At 41.5% G+C, this 17,260-nt stretch overlaps 1 protein-coding gene across 4 annotated transcripts in view; it reads right to left on the bottom strand.

Annotated features, from left to right (window-relative positions):
- Positions 1 to 3,530: 3,530 nt before the first annotated feature.
- The window catches only part of RMND5A (required for meiotic nuclear division 5 homolog A), a 62,843-nt gene continuing 49,113 nt past the window's right edge, over positions 3,531 to 17,260 (bottom strand). The window contains exons 5-10 of one of the 4 annotated variants that reach the window (XM_032352699.1): positions 15,438 to 15,604; positions 14,258 to 14,423; positions 11,448 to 11,550; positions 9,370 to 9,524; positions 8,140 to 8,227; positions 3,531 to 7,660 (exon numbers count right to left, since the gene is read on the bottom strand). In XM_032352699.1, the coding sequence (XP_032208590.1) occupies positions 8,164 to 8,227; positions 9,370 to 9,524; positions 11,448 to 11,550; positions 14,258 to 14,423; positions 15,438 to 15,604 (655 nt within the window). In that variant the 3' untranslated portion in view covers positions 3,531 to 7,660; positions 8,140 to 8,163. Of the gene's footprint in view, positions 8,228 to 9,369; positions 9,525 to 11,447; positions 11,551 to 14,257; positions 14,424 to 15,437; positions 15,605 to 17,260 lie in introns of all 4 variants that reach the window. The other 3 variants (XM_032352700.1, XM_032352701.1, XM_032352697.1) reach the window with 3 other exon arrangements.

Below are 17,260 nucleotides of genomic sequence, written 5' to 3'. Positions count from 1 at the left end.
TCCAACTGTTCTCCCGTTCTTCCTTACCAGCAGAACCCTTACTGTACTACAGGTGGCACTGTGCCCAGACATTTCCCAGACTTCCCTGCAGCCAAGTGTGGCTAGTAAGTCATTGAATGGAGCTTCCGGGAAAGACTGTTCAAAAGAGCTTACTCAATGGGAAGCTGCTTCTTTCCCCACTCCCTTCCTCTTCCTCCTCCCTGCCTGGATCATGGTTACAACTAACAAAGAGGTGCAACAGGCCACACGTGAAGGTTGTGCAAACGGACAGGAGCCCAGGCCCCTGACAGCACGAAGCCACCCTAAAAACCCTGGACTGCCTAGCTCTCACAGGCGGCTGACTGCTATCTGCTAGTAAAGTCAAAGGCCATCCGCCCAGATTTCCTGATCTTCTCAAAGCTTGCAGGATAACTTAATAAATTCCTGTGAAATTCCTCTTTAGCGCTGATTAGCTCACTGATCTAAAACAACTAAAAGCAGCATGGTCTTAAAAATGAACAGAAACCTGAAATGGGTTTCTAACCTGTTCAGAAGGGGGAAAAGCTCCCGAAATGATTAGTCCTGAACACTGACAAATAACAGGCTTCCTTTTGAAGAACACTTTTCTTTTAGAGGGGAAACAACATCAAAGCCCTTTACTTGCACAGCAGCCCTTGCAAAGTGGCTGAATGCAGTCCTCAAATGGAGTTAAAAAGACCCCTCCTGGCTAGAAATTGGCAGAAAATCACACAACCCACATGGTATAGAAATCAACAGGAGGAGAGTGTGAGGTTAGAAAGTCACCCTTCCGGGGACACCTGGGTGACTCAGTCGGTTAAGCATCTGCCTCCAGCTCAGGTCCTGACCCCAGGATCCTAGGATAGAGCCTGCGTTGGGCTCCCTGCTCAGTGTGGGGTCTGCCTCTCCCCCACCACTTGTGCTCTCATGCACGCATGCTCTCAAATAAAGTCTTAAAAAAAAAAAAAGTCACTGTTCTAGAAAATGGAGACAACAGAAGACTTGGGAATATATTTTAGAACATCAGATCAAGGAAGCTCAAAACTCGAGACCCCACCCTATTGGTTCTCTGAATTGCAGAAAGGTTCAGAGCACTAACATTTTAGGATAAAAACTTCTCTTGCTAGATTTCCATTGTATTTCTCACTCTTACATTATCTTGGTCCTTACTGAGTAGAGACCAAGTCTGTCTTGTTCAGAATACTGTTCAGGACCTGCGATATTCAACATTCACTTCACCTACTGTCTTGGCCTGCTCTGCTCTAACCTCATCCCCTCCCCAACCACATCTGCTACTAAGCAAGAGTGGACCTTAAAAATACCCAACTTATTCTTATCTCCATTCTTTTCCCTCCCATCATCCTCTGGTAATGAGGATACCGATGGAAACTAACCTCACTACAAGGGCCTTGGTGCTTGTGCTCCACTTTTCTCTATCAGCAATTCCTAAGCTCCAGGATACCAAGTAGCTTGTTTTCTCTCAGTGCCTGGAACTTAGGAAAAAAAAAAAAAAATCCCACGTTGAATGATCAAAGGTGCCATACCATGGTATGTTAAATGTTTTCTGCATTTAACATACACACATCTGTTTGAGTTATTAAATAAAAGGATTCTAAGCAGTACTTAGCACGAAGCACCTTGACTTTCCCAAGGAAACTCAAAATGCCGACGTACAGGAGCTCTTGCTTAGACAATACTTAATGTTTAGGTATGTTATATTTGTTAGTATAGGGGACTCATAGGAGTGTAAGAAACTCTCCCCCATAAGGAAAGGTTTTTTTGGGAAAGTATTTTTTTTTAAAAGAATGAATAAAACACTTTCTATCAAACATATCTTGACAGAGACTTCAAAGTAGCTTTGTGAATGGATTCTACCATTGTCCCCTAATGCAAAGTTTTAAAATTTCATTCATTCATATTTTACTTTTTTAAGTATTTTATCAGAGAGAGAGAGAGCGAGCGAGCGAGCACAAACAGGGGGAGTGACAGGCAGTCGAAGAAGCAGGCTTCCCACTGAGCAAGAAGCCTGCTGTGGGACTCCATCCCAGCATCCTGGGATCATGACCTGAGCCTAAGACAGATGCTTAGCAGACTGAGCCACCCGGGTGTCCCAATGCAAGGTTTTTTTGCACTGTGGCTCTCGACTCATTAGCAGGTCATAAAATTAGAGTCTTGATGAACATTAACAAATTGAAAATATTAGTGTTATAACACATTAGAAGCATTCATTTTGTAAAACGTGCTTCAGAACTGTAAACTTTGTGTATACGGTGATGAGAGTTTCTTACTGGTTGCCATAAAACAAAGTCAGGTAGGTCCTCTGTGAAGTGACCTTTCTGTCTGCTAGGATACTATCACCAAAGCCTCTACCAGGGGGTGGCTACTGTTTGGTCTAAACGTGCATTTGCAATCTTTACCTTGCCATTACAAAAATCCATTATTTTATATCCTTGGTGATCGTCCTTGCCCATTTTGGTAGGGAGGGGATGGGAAACAAATTTTGCCATGCTGCAAATACAACACCCCTTCAAACACCTGGATGCTTAAAGAAATGCACTGGTGTTAAAAATCACAGTCCTAAAACAGAGTTCAAAGCACACTAAATTTAAATTTTCTTGATGACTCAGGACTTAGTCATCAAGGGTAAATTTTGTTCAGTAGATGTGATCCTCACCTGTCCCTGAAGAGGGAGGGTACTTCACTTAATAGGGAGGCCTCTTATCCAAGAGGCCCCTTATAAGGGAAGCCAGTTTTCTCACAAGCATGCAGATTCGGATTCAGCCGATCTGAGCTGAGGCCTGAGGTTCTGCATTTCTTGCAAGCTCTTGGGTGATGCTGCTGCTGCTGAGATCACACTTTTGAGTCCTAGAGAGCCCCAAATGCTGCAGGGATAGCTGGTGAGGTCTTTGGCCAGGACGGCCAGGCCTCATGTCTACCACCGCAGCCCACTAGCTCCAAATGCAACTGGGTGGTTCCCACACTTGTTCCCAAGTAGGAAACACTCTAAAATGTCAGATAAGAATGAGTCTAAAAAATACATACAAAAGCAGCACAAACAGATCCTGGGTCTCCACCATGTTAGCTTGTCACTAAACGGATCGACAACTCAGTCTGGCGTTCTCCCAGCCAATGCCGAACGTAGGTGTCCCACTCCACCAGCAGCCCAAGGACAGTGGCCCCAGGTCGCCTCTTCCCAGAGGAGACACTGGCACCCCAGCCCGAGAGTCCCAGCCAGCCAGAGGGCGCAGCACAGGGTGCAGGAGCCTGTCCACACGAATGCAATCCCCTCCTAGCGACCAGGGATGGTGTTCCCCCTCCCCCACCTCTCCTTCCACTGCTGGTGGCACAGACACAGGATGTGCTGGTGGCACAGACACAGGATAGGATGGAGACAAAGAGCTTTTTAAAATTCTTGACTCAGACCCTTAGCAAATACAGGCAGCAATGTTCTCTTCTTACCACTGATACCTCCAGACTCCCTCCCCCGTACCTCTGTGACCTGTCACGTTTACACAGACTGGTTCCACAAAACACTTTTTAAATGTGCATTTCTTTAATTTTTAAAAATATACACAGGAGAAGCCATGTGTTTTACATAGGAATACACACATTAACAAAGCATTTGTTATAGTTTTCCAAAAACTCTATTATATCAGTCTGAAATTTATAAATTAGGTATATCAGAACTTTTTAAGTCAAAATGAAGTCCCTGAAACTACTTGATATGGTGGACTTTGTCCAAAATCAAATGAACAGAGAATATGAATATGGTTTGTGTTAAATAAGGTTTATTGTTAGCTTTATTGCCTATAGTCTATAAGATGCAACTTTATTGTGCCTTTGCAAACAGGATACATTTCTTAAAAAACTGATCAAAATTTTCCATACATATAGCTCTATATGATAGATTACAGTGCAACACTATTCTTGTTACATAATTATAGAAATACTATAGAACCCAAGAGCACAGCGTAAGCAAAAGAAATACAATCCTGAGCCATCTGAACAAGATGATTTGATGAATCCTTTTAGTGTAAGTTTAGAAAACACGGACGAGGGGAAAAAAAATACATGCACGCTGCAGTCGTGAGCAAAATACACTAAATGCCTGTTCCTTGCTGGACACAGGTGGGGGGGGGACGGTGAGTCTCAGACACATGCACGCTCACTCACACGCCCGTTTTCTTCTGCTTCCCTCCCATCCCCGCTACATTCACTCCCACCCCTTCCCAAAAGAAAAGATCAGGCACTAAATCCTAGTGAACCCCACATCTGCCTTGCTGGAGAACGTGAAGTGACTGCTGAAGTAAGAGTGTAAGTCCTCGCCCACAACATGAAACAAAGCATGTGCTGTAAGCCCATTCCAGCTGCTGCTGCCTCTTTGGAAGTAAACGAAGCATATGCTCACTACAGCTTAGCACTGTAGAGGGAAACATCTTGAAAACAAATCTTTGTTTTCTCTTCCTATCTCTTGAAGTAAAATCAACAGCGGAAAATTCACCCTAAAACTAATCGCCTCATCTGCTATTAAAATACATTTGTCATTCTATTTTTGGTATCTATTCAATTATAGCTCAGTAAAAACAGTTCATGCAGTTTGTACCTGCTTATGGTAAACACTATTGTACCACCATAAAGCCCACCCCAGCCGGACAGGCGTATGGAGCCCCAAGCCTTCCAAGTATGCGTTCCTTGCCAACATTCCCTCAAGACCACAGCATTCTAGTGTTACCAAGGATAATGTACGTAGAGTTAAGTAATGAAAGGTATTTGGTTTGCGTCTTCACCTTACATATCCTAGTGATGAAATTAACCAAACCATGCCTTCCCTGAAAATAACCTGAGTCTGCTGACTAAGCAAACTGACCAGTTTGACCGTCAGTCCGCTAATCAGAAGTTGAGCTGGAAAACCAGAGGGCTAATGTCTACCAGCAGCTTGTCTTGTGCGAATAACCAAGAGTCCTTGGTTTCTGCAGTATCTGTTGTCCCAAAGGCTGAACCACTGAGGTGGAAATAACTCACAGCATAAAGAATACTGAACAAAACTACAGGCCTGTGGGACTACCTGGAGAGAAAAAGGATCCTCATTCCCCACATAATTTGGTGTGGGGTTTAGTGTCTCTGTATACATCAGCTGCTACAGAAAAATCAAAAGATTAACTTCATACCTTTCTTATTTTCAATTAAATGCTCATACACTCATAAAATACTCATACACCCTATGAATATGAGGTGGCTCTTCAACATTTTTTAAAATCAAGAGGCACCAATACCCGTTCATTTATGTATTAGAAGTCTCACATAATCACCACCAAAACAACAGAAATGGTATTTGTGATGATCACACGAAGGAGAAAAAAGACTGAAAGACAAACTTAGCCACTGTCCTTCAGGTTGTACTTGAAAGCACAGGCGCTCTGGCTAAATCAGAATATAAGGTTCTAATAAGGTTTTATTGGTTTAGCATAGTCCCATGGCCTTCGTCCACGACTGATAAATGGAATGGTTCCTAAGGAAGCTGAGGAAACCACTCTGAAACTCTGTTTGCAATGTGTATTATTATAATGAGTCTGACTCTAAAAAAACCTTGGCTCTATCACGATCTTTTGCACACGGAGGCAGGGCATGACAAGGAGCACCCTCCCGCACCGCGGACACACACAGCCTCAGCGACAAGGTCCTGACACCACTCCTGAAGGTGTTTCTAGAGCAGAAAGGACAACATGTTGTATTTCAGCATCTTTGGTTAAGGTCTGGCCTTTTCAAACCCACCTTTCCTTCACATTTTCCCACCAATGTTTTAAGTCCATGCATTCAGTTAAAGGTCACAAGACATAATTTTCATGTTAAGTTGTCAAATCAAGAGTTTCCAATTTCTGGCCCTATCCTGCCGAGTAGACTACAAGGACCTTACATAAGAAACTCCAAAATCAAACGCTTCAGTTAAAAGCATGCTCTTTTTAAAGTTTCAGGAGCTGCACAGAAAACTGTCAACAGGATTCCCAACACTGGGAGATGGACAAAGCAGAGTTCTGGCTTTTGTTTTGGCCTTCAAAGTGGCCTGAGCCGACCATGTGAGGTGTCTGGCCCCCAAAATATTTACCACCAGCCTCTTGTGCGACATCTGTGTTGTACAAATCTTACGTGAAGCCTAAATGTTTCGTAAGTGTTAGAGGTGGAAAGGTGAGAATAAGTTGTGAGTAAAGCTAAATCTGGCCCAGTGAGAAAAAAAGTAGTTTAAAAAAAAGGTACTCTGGATTGTAACTCAAAGGGAAATATAGGTCATAAACCAGGTTTACATCCTCAGCCAGAGTTGCCTGGAATTCTCTACCTTCTCTTACGGAGTCCAAGGAGCTTCTCTCTGCTCTCTGCCTTCACTGCTTTAATGGAGAGAGCAGGTTTAGGGAGGGTTCCAAGAGGAAAGCCGAAACACAGAGCTAGAGTCCTGGTGGGGCCAACAAGACAGAGGTCAGACAGAGCAACACTCTGAGCAGGCCAGCCGCCATTCCCGGCCAACCAACCTCACGCAACGTAGCACTCGGAGGGAGTCTGACCACACAGAGCAGTCAAGCAGGGCTTTCCTGCAGCACCCCTTTCCTTTGAGACAAATCCCTCCTCTCCCAGATATACAGTTCAGGACAAACCATGCAGGCCGGTGTATGACTGCACACGCTGACACTTTCGAGGGAACTCAGCACCAAACCTGTTTTCTCCCTCCCTGCAAAAGAAATCAATCTGCAGTTTAAAATGCAAAGTGTTACGGTCCTCTTTCCTTCTGCATTTTCTTCTTTCTTTGTTTTCTCATCAAGTTTTCCGACATTGATGTTTAGTTCCAAGTCAGATGAAATAAAGTTGCAAAATATTTGGTGATGTCCGTATAACATTCTTCTTATAATGAAGTGACTTAACAGGTGTAAGTCAGATGTCCTTTCCATGTAGTTCGTTCATCATACAGAGAAAGACTCTTACACATGGCTATTTCTGGACAGTGCATTAAATGAAGATACCTCACAAGAGAAAAGATCATCATCTGTATCCATTAGAGTAATATACAGATTCACAGCCAATGAGATGATACACTTTGCAGAAGAGAGGCATTGAACAGTATACTATTCAAATACAAAAACAGCAATAAACATATTCTGCACTACAGAAAATATGCTAACTTCTAACTTTAAGGATTTAAAGTAATGAGTCTGGTAACTGCATTTTAGGACTGGAACATGCTTCTTTCCTTCCAGATACACAATGTTTGATGCTGGTGCACATATATACACACACAAACAACACTGTGTCTGCGATGATATACAAATGAAACAGACAGCCAAGTCCTGAAGGTAGATTTCAGAGAATAGGGCTACCAAGACCAAGAGAGCAAATATTAACTTAAGAACACCTCTAACTTCAGAATTTCATTTTATTGAACACACTTTTAAAACAAGCACCTCTTGGCAATAAAAGCAAAGAAACAAGAGTACTCCTTCCACTCTGTTCTAGTGGAAGACTTCTCACACCAACCTGCTAAATTCACGATGGAATTTGAAACAGGCAGCCCGCTGGGGCTACAAGCAGAGCTCAAATGCAGGTCTGCTGACTTCTCGGTGAGAGCTGGAGCAGAGGAAAACATCAAAAAGCAAATTGGGAATCTATCACAGCTTTCTTCCTTAAGCAAAAAAAATGCAAATTAGTTTTATAACCACAATTCAATTTTTCAAACTTTTTCTGAAGAATTTTCATTTAATTATGTATACATAACAGGAAGTAAAACTTTTTCACAAACATTCTCAAACCTTACAATTATCAAGAAATGACAAAAGTAAAAGCAGGAGAAATATTAAACACATGGCAGGGAGGTTGATTTCTGTTTCTGCTCTTAAAAAGTAAAAAAATCACCATATAATTAAGTACAAAAACCTGCATTGAATGACAACTGCTGGTGTATTTACTTGATCAAAAATGAAGACCAAGAATATAATAAAGCCCTATGATAATATTCATCTGGAGCACTCCCCTCAGTGTGTGTACACTAAAATGTTGGCAAAGTTTCTGGAGCATTAGCTTATATAAACACGGGAGTCCTCAGTTAGCTGCATTAAATGGAACGTTCTCTTCTGAAATGCGCCACAATTCAGTTTCACTTACAAATTGCAAATTAAAGTTATTTCTTCAGAAAAATATCTGTTTGGCATCTCCTGGACTCTGTTCCATCGGACAATATGGACATTTTAATCTAAAGACAAGAAGAAAATACTGAATCAAGGAACAGGATCAGTACCGAGCATTCAATTTTCATCTATAGAATATCTCTAACAATTACTTACATACACACACACACACATACACACACACGCACAAATCTGTATTTTGTTCTGAGGGTTAATTATGTTTTCCCCTAATATAACAGCCAAACTCTGAAGGGTCACAAATAAACACCAATCAAGCCAGACACTAAACTGAAGGCTCCTCTTTAGTAGATATTAGTGAAAACTGTTTTGTAAACAAGACAAAGACAATGGTTTTGAAAACTGCTTTTGTGGTTTTAAAAGTCAATCCAATTCTTCCCCTCCAAAGTTCAGTTTCTTCCTGTCTTTACAGGAATTTCAAATGTACTGGTGACACAAGGCAGTCAAGTGCAGCAAATGTGACCCAAGCTGTGGCGTCAACAAGTCACGGAGCCTGTGGAGGGCATGCACAGAGTGGCATACTCCAGGCCCATCCGGCTGCACCAGAAGGGCTGCTGCACGGTCTGGGAAGGGCACAGGGAGCTTCGTTACATGCCAGGACCTTCTTTCAAAAAAAAGACCTTACCATACCAGGTCTGAAATGAACTCCAATGAAAAAACGTTCAAACTACCTAAGCTAGAAATAGGCTTTTGAGACTTTTAATTTTTTTTTAATAAGGTGTGCCCATTATGGGTATAAAACTTATAAATGTATATACTCTTCTAATTAGCAATTCCAATTCTACAGTTTACATATCACACGTAGATAAAATATTTCACTTTATAACAACAGAAGTTAAAGTTTCATTGGTAAGGAATTATCACATTTCCATACAGTAGACTACCATGCAGGTAAAAAACAATGGGGGCTCTCACTGTAGCATGTAAAAGACCTCCAAGATATACCATCAAGTAGAAAAAACAAAGTTTAGAACCATATATGGTGTGTTACATTTCATGTAAAGGCAGGGGGAACAACGACAATGTACTGCCTACCCCAAAAGTTAAGATCAAAAAACATGCTTGTAAATCTAATCATCAAATTTATGAATAAAAAGACTGACAAAAAAAAAAAAAATCAGATACAACCTCCCACTAAGTTCCAGAAGAAAAATGTTTTTAACCAACATTTAAAAAGTCAGACACTTACTTGCTACCATTAAACATTTTATTCAGAGCATCTCTTGATATAATATGACCACAGACCAATTTCATGGGTGGATTGTTATCTGTTGTTTGCTGACGAAGAATGGGACAGGCAAATATAGAGTGATACCAGCACTTTTTACCAAGGTCCACTTCAATCTTAAAAACAGTAAAAAACCTCAAGTTATATTTCAGAAAACATGTTAATATGCACTGGGCAGCAAAAACATCAGTCTACTCATCTAAATTTAACTTTTTAAGCACTCTTACCTCAAAGAAGGATAGTTTTAGGGATCCAAGTTTTACTTCATAATCTTAATTAACCTTCAAAATTATTTATAACACTACTTTACAAACCAAATGCTCATGTTTGAGGCGTCAAAGGGAAGGCAATGCTCTAGAAGTTAAACACTCTTGAAAACATGGCAGGATATACCCTAAGAGCAAAACCCACCAGAAACCCTGTTTTGTAGCACACTTAGCTAGGTGATAAAAATTCAGTGTAATAGTAATTCCTTTAAAGGCAGACTAGACAAGGTTTACTTTTGTGTAAACTTCAGATCTGAGTTTCTCATGTTTTGTGTTTAATGGTCCTGAGAAACCAGTTGAAACAAGAACTCGAAGCTCAAGTTCAGGAAGACCTTTTACAATCTGTCCTTCAGAGCCCATGGCAAGTGTATCAATTATTTCCCTTCACACTGAACAAAACAAACAAAAGCTCTATAAATGTCAGTTCTTTGTTTCCTTTCCTTCTAAAATGGTTGTATCAATATAAAGTCTATTACCCAGACTCTTTCAAGAAAGCTGACAAAGTGTAACAGAATAATCCTGAGAAAAAAATGGCCAGATCATCACCCCCTCATTGCCTTACTACCCTGACACATAAGCTTCATAGGCGAATTCAGATTTCAGTACGCTCTATGCCAGTGCCAAATGTTAGAGATGCCCATAATGTAGCTGGGAAACTGCCAGACTTGCAGGCACCTGCTTCAGCAAATCAAGTGAAGGCTCAAGTCCTTCTCACTTGTTCAAACGAGCAGCCATGAAGCAGGGGTACTGCCAGTATCCTGCCCACACCCAGCACTGGGAATGCACCTGTGTCTTCAATCAAAACAGATCTTCAACGAGAAGCTGGGGCAACCAAATGACAGTTACCAGCTGGAAGGTAACTGCAGATAAACCTGTGCACAGGTGTGGCAGAAAAGCAGCAAAAAACCCAATGCATATATAGCCTATTAGGATCTCTGACACAAGCACGACAGGCATGAGAATTCTAGGCAGAGTTTCAGTGCCTACTGTCAGAGGTCTGGTGGAAACTCACATGCAGTGACCTTTGTCACTCCGTGCCATGACTACTAGGGCAGCAAAACTGGAGTACCTACTAATGTGTCCCATGTTATCCTAAGCATATCAATGTTATCTCTAGTCTTTAATAGTCCCATAAAGAGAAGGATGGTCCCCATTTTAAAGATGGACCAACTACTGTTAAGAGAAGTAGTAGAGCTGGCAAGTGATCCGAGCTGATGTTTAAAATCATGGTCTGTTCCATGAGCAGCAGTGGACACACAGCACAGGAAGGCCACTGATGACTGCAGGTGTCCCACGGATAACCTTTAACAGCTATGTTCTATTTTAATAAGTACAAATCCATAACCTCACAAATATCAATGCCTAAGACAAAAATAAATTTAACCAACTGACCTCACTGCTTTTATATTTTAAAAGAATCCCAGTGTAAGTGGTCTGTCCACTACACTAGAGAACGTATTTGCAAGCTACAGTGTACACCCCCCCAACACACGGGAGGTCTTCCTTCCTGTGCGTGCACTGCCACTTTAAGTCAACATTTTATTATTTTTTTCCCAAGTCAGAATTTTAAAAAAAGCAAACTCAGTGCTTCCAAAATGTACTGGCTTCCCATTTCTATTGTTTAATCATGTCTACACATAAACGAATCCTGGCTGAACGACTACAATGCTGCTCTCTGGTTAAAAGGCAAAACAAGCATTTTAAACTCTTACTTAACATTTAAGTCCTTCTAATGGCAGGAGAAAATAAACAACCGATAGAACTGTAACTCACGGGCAATTCATCTTTCTGGTTCCAAACTCCAGTGCACTGCCTCTGTTCAATCACAGCTTTGATATTAATTAAAGCCGGCAGCGCCACACAACCTGCTGAGAAACTGGGAGAGCAGAAGAGGACGTGTCAGTGCCAGGCCAGGTGGCAGACAGCCTGGTCCCAGGAAATGTCAGTTCTTCCAGACTCCATGTGCCGAGGGCCCTGGCCATTAGACAGGGCATAGGGCCCTCTGCTTTGCTGAATTAGCACCCCAAAAAAAGCTTTACATTTTACAAAACCACCAGATTCAACAGGCTCTGCTTATCAGTCATGAATGACTTTCTTTTTTTTTTTTTTTTTTTTAAGATTTTATTTATTTATTTGACAGACAGAGATCACAAGTAGGCAGAGAGGCAGGCAGAGGCGGGGGAAGACGGAAAGCAGGCTCCCTGCTGAGCAGAGAGCCTGACACAGGGCTCGATCCCAGGACCCTGGGATCATGACCTGAGCCGAAGGCAGAGGCTTTAACCTACTGAGCCACCCATGAATGACTTTCTGACACTGTTTTTGCACACAGACTAGGATAGCCCTGTCCACGGCAGAAGTGCTCATTTCTCAGATCTGGAAGCACTGGCAGCCAACTCTCAGCGGAGCCCCTCTTCAGGACCATCGTCACTTGAAGCAAGCCACCCGACACGGTCGCATGTGATGGCTGCACCGCGTGAGGACACACAAGCCCAGCTCTGTTGCCCCAACTGGGGATAATTCCACAGGCCCACCATAGCTCCAGAGCTCTCCACGGAGGGGCATCACAGTTAAACTTACCCTCTGCCCAATCCTGCTGCTTTTATTTCCCCACCGGGGCCGATCCTAAACCCCTGCACGTCAGTCTCCACCACGGCACAATCTGTTCCCCCCAGGACCTGGCCTGCGGCTGGTCACACAGTGTAATTAACTGCCTCAGTGTCCCCTGTGCTCAGGTGGAACAGCTGGTGGGACGCAGACTGCACCTTACCCATTTCTGGAGCCCACATGATACTTGGTACATAGCAGGGATTTGAAAACACTTGAGGAATTAAATAAATAGGAGAGAGCTAAAGAAGTTATTTTCTTAAAACAGGCTCATAAACTTCTTGGCTTCAGGACCCACTTACATGCTTTGATATTAAGAATCTTCAAAAGACACTTGTTTTTGTGGGTTATAACTACCGTTATTATATCAGGAATTATAATCAAGAAATTTTCAAAATATCAATTCATTTAAAATAATATATTACATGTTTTAAGTAACATTCTTACCCCCCCCAAAACTTCTATATTTTCCAAACCAAAAATAAATTTGTTAGAAGACTGGCACTGCTTTACATTTTTAACAAATCTCTTTAATGCCTAGCTTGATAGAAGACAGATGGATTCCTATCTTTTCTGCAATCTGCTGCAGGGTGCTCTTTCGATTGAAGTAAACGGGAAAGGAAAATCTAGCTTTAAACAGATATATGGTAATTTAATTGCCTTTCGGATAATTGTGATAATACCCCTTTAATGCCACACCAAAACTCAACAAGGAAGAGTTTCTTAAGTTTAGTTGCAAAGTGGAATCTGAATCCTTATCATCGAATCTTTCTGTTCCTTGCCACATAAAACTCCAATTGGCTGTCTCATACTGTGAATGAATCTTCTACTCATGCAAGACTTTGTAAGATCTCAGTGAATTAAGATCTTCTAAGTGTTAACACATTTCATTATACAATATCCAAAAACTCAAATTCATAATATCACCAATTCCATCAGCAAAGCTGTCAAGCCCACAGTGGCAGGTACAAGTTTCCCAAAATTTCTTTTGTAGCTTAAACTCATGAATTTAAAAGATACAAAAAGACAGTTGCTTTCCTTGACATGATTCTCTTCCTACATGTGGAAAAATATCTGCCAAAAACCCAAGTGTAATTAACCCTAGTTTATCTTTTAGTGATTCTTTCAAGTAAGAACTCTTACATTAAAAAAAAAAAAAGCAAAACTAGTTTATTGGCTCATAAAACTCAAAAAAACATACAGGTGTTTTCTTTCTTTTTAAGATTTTTTTTTTCAAGATTTTATTTATTCACTTGATAGATAGAGATCACAAGTAGGCAGAAAGGCAGGCGGCGGGGGGCGCGGGCAGGGAAGCAGGCTCCCACTGAGCAGAAAGCCCTATGTGGGGCTCGATCCCAAGACCAAGGGATCATGACCTGAGCTGAAGGCAGAGTCTTTAACCCACTGAGTCACCCAGGTGCCACATATACAGGTGTTTTCTAAGACAAGCATGATACTTTGGCTTGAAGGGCTTTATGAGAACTTCCCACTTTGTAACATGGACTATAATAAATAAATAAAATCTTAAAAAAAAAAAAAGATGTGTACTTAAAGGTCAGAATGTAAAAAAACCAATCATTTTTTAAAGAACAGTGTTAAGTAAAGCTAGCTAGTGTGTCTTCAACTGCAAGTGTGTGGCAGAGTACAATGTGTGAGAGATACAGTGAGTCCTTCCGGACTTTGGGACCACTGCACTGATCTGGCTAAGGTGCAAGCAGTTCAAACCACTATTATTTCTGCATCATCTTTGCAAATGTCAACACAGTGGAAAAGGATGTCAGGGACAACCAGAGGTTCAGGGATCACACTGCTCTGAAACTGTTTTCCTGCCAACTGTGATGATCTCTTGAAATACCAACTATACTCTTCCTCAGAAAGACAAATGTTCTCTTCAGGTTTAACATCAAGAACTAGACAAGAAATTAACGAAAACCAACACAAAGCAATGCGTATTCCAAGAGCATGACCAATCTGCATACCTGACGCTGAGCGGGGACTCCACCGAGAGCCCCAGGAGGGCGCAGGCATCCCGTGTGAAGATGTCGCAGATGTCAGCCCACTGGTTTGCATCAAGTAGGTGAACATACGGTGAGTTCTCAATCCCTTGTCTCAGGTACACAAGGCTTCCCATCAAAACCTGAATGTCTACGCAAGAACAGCAGCAACTTGTAAGTGCGAATGATCACACCTGAAATGGGGGCTGGATTGGGGGTAGGAGGCTGAGAAAGGCAAAATTCCCCCAACTGACAGAGCCTAAATCACTAATGATGTCTTTTTAAAATTCTCATCCTTAAGCTGGGTTTCTCCCTTCAATGAGAGAAAGGGGACGAAAACAAAGCACTAAATATGAACCTCAAGTTACTTTATTGTTTTTTCTTTTTTTTTAAGATTTTATTTATTTACTTGACAGAGAGTAAGAGAGCACAAGCAGGCAGAGCAGCAGAGAGAGAGGGACAAGCAGGCTCCCCATTGAGCAGGGAGCCTGTTGCGGAGCTCAATCCCAGGACCCTGGGATCATAACCTAAACTGAAGGCAGTCGCTTAACCAACTGAGCCATCCAGGCGCCCCTCAAGTTACTTTATTCTTATACAGAGCACAGTATAACTACCATTGTCTAGAGCAGTAAAACTGATAAAACTCATAAAGTAGGCCACACTGATCTCTGGCCATAGAACTGGTCAGAAGACCAGTATTCTCACACCGGCGCTCAGTGTCACTGGTGCCACCCTGGTGCACCCTCAGACACTTTGTGGGGCAGTAACAGCAACATGGGAGGTGACTCTGCTCTTTCTCATATCTCTTACAGATGGAATCCCAAAAATGCAATGTCTCTTTTATCCAAGAGGCATCAATGTTTTACTTTTTTTTTGTTCTAGGTTCCCCCTCAGACCTTTTTCCAAAGTGATTATCATCTACAATTGTTTCAGTTCATTAGCAAATACCTATCACATCTCCTTAAAATAAACTTAAATCCCAGTAGTGGCTATAGGTCTGTTCCAAATATCAAAAACATTCAGGGTCCCTGGGTGGCTCAGTCTGACTCGATTTCAGCTCAGGTCTCGATCTCAGGGTTCTGAGCTCTACAGAGCTCTCAGGGTTGGGCTCTACATCCAAACAAACACAAAAACAAATATCAAAAACCTCTGACTGCAGACTCACCTTTCTGATGATTTAGGGCAAATGGCTGAAAATTTTTAGCGTATTGTAATGCTTCTCGCTGATTTGTAGTTCCACCCATTAATAAGCTAATAAAATACAGTCTGTGTAGTTTAAATTCCAAGGAGCTGTTTTGGGCTATAAGCATCTCTCGGTTTGAAACTGCCCATCTAAAGAAAAAGCAGAAAAGATTTTAATGCAATTAAGAGCATAGGCAAGTGTTAAAAACTCTTTGAAACCTAGCAATACAATAAAAGGGTTTGGTCTGCCATCTTGTGGAAATCAGTGGTAATTATCAACCCCCAGCCCAGAAACTTGTAAAGAAAATAAACAGAACTACACCCAAAGAGGCACTTCAGCCAGTAAAATCAAGAAAAAAATATTAAGTCAGATGACAATTACATATTTAGTAAGGTTTTACACGAAGACAAAACTGACTCTGATGAGTCACATGGCATTTTTGGCACTATACAAGGGCACACTTTGAAGCAGGTTTTAGCCATGAGATTCACTACTACTCAATTGCCCATATCCACTACTCTTTTCCTGTTAAACTTGGCATAGTTATAAATGGATCACAAGACTCTGAATGGGAACCATCTATTTTTAGATTTTTGTTGGGTGCAACATTTTGTGCCACACTTTGAGATTAAAAACAGCAAACACTGGTATTTGCCTCAAGGTGCTTTCAGTCCAGATTTTTGCTTTCAGGCACATAAAACTACATATATATGTGCCAAAATGATTTGTACCAACAGTGCTAATGAGGGAAAGAACAACGTTCCATTCTGAATGATCTAAAGTACAGGAACTCGGGCCTCTATAGTTGGGATAACCAATCTTGAGCTGGGACTACCACTCCAGGTGGGCGCTAGAGCAGAAATGTACCCCAGGCCAGCTGTTAAAATCAACTTTGCAACCAAGTGGTAAGGAAACATGACTTTATTTCTGTAAACATACTAAGATGTAGAAGCTCTTATTATCATATTCTCCTTTAATCTGACCTTTAGTTGGACAAACAGTCCCCACCTAACCCATTTCATCAAGGATCGTTGGAACCTGTCTTGGCATGAATATAAACTTGGAGTAGCTTTCTACAAATGACGAAAGTACAATGTCTCTGGCTATTCATAATGGATCATCTGGCTGGGATTGGACCTCACAGAGCCGTACTTTTACAAGATCCTACCCTAAGGGCTGCACATGCAACATGAATATTCTGATCAACTTGTGGATGTATCCACATCTTAGAGTCCAATCATGAAGCTTTTCCAACCTAAAAAAGTGACTGTTAAAAAGATTCATCACCTGGACTTTGGAAATATTTATTTAAATGTAAGTAAGGCTTGAATCGTTACCCAGCACTAACACAAACACAGTCAAGCTGGAACACCAACTCTGGGGTAAATCTTGCCAACACCAACAAGGTACTTTGGGCAGCAATCTTTCATGAATGCCCAACACCAACCATCAGTACCAAAGGTACTGTGCTACTTTGTCAGGCAACTTCTTGACTTCCAGTTCCAAGGAGTACGTTTATTTATTTATTTTTAATTTAATTCCAGTAGAGTTAACATACAGTGTTATACTAGTTTCATGTGTACAGTGTAATGATTCAGCAATCCCACATCACCTGGTGTTCATCTCGACAAGAGCCCTCCTCAATCCCCATCACTTAGTTCACCCACCCCCCACCCACCCCCCTATGGTAACCATCACTTCTCTCTCTATAGCTAAGAGTCTGTTTTTTGGTTTGTCTCTTTCTCCTCTGCCTGTATTCATAAATTCTCGAGTGAAAACACATGATACTTGTTTTTCTCTGACTT

This window comes from Mustela erminea, chromosome 7 (assembly GCF_009829155.1).
Source record: "Mustela erminea isolate mMusErm1 chromosome 7, mMusErm1.Pri, whole genome shotgun sequence".
NCBI classification, from domain to species: domain Eukaryota; kingdom Metazoa; phylum Chordata; class Mammalia; order Carnivora; family Mustelidae; genus Mustela; species Mustela erminea.
The sequence above is the reverse complement of the archived record's forward strand: the minus strand, read 5'-3'. Positions and strand labels throughout refer to the sequence as shown.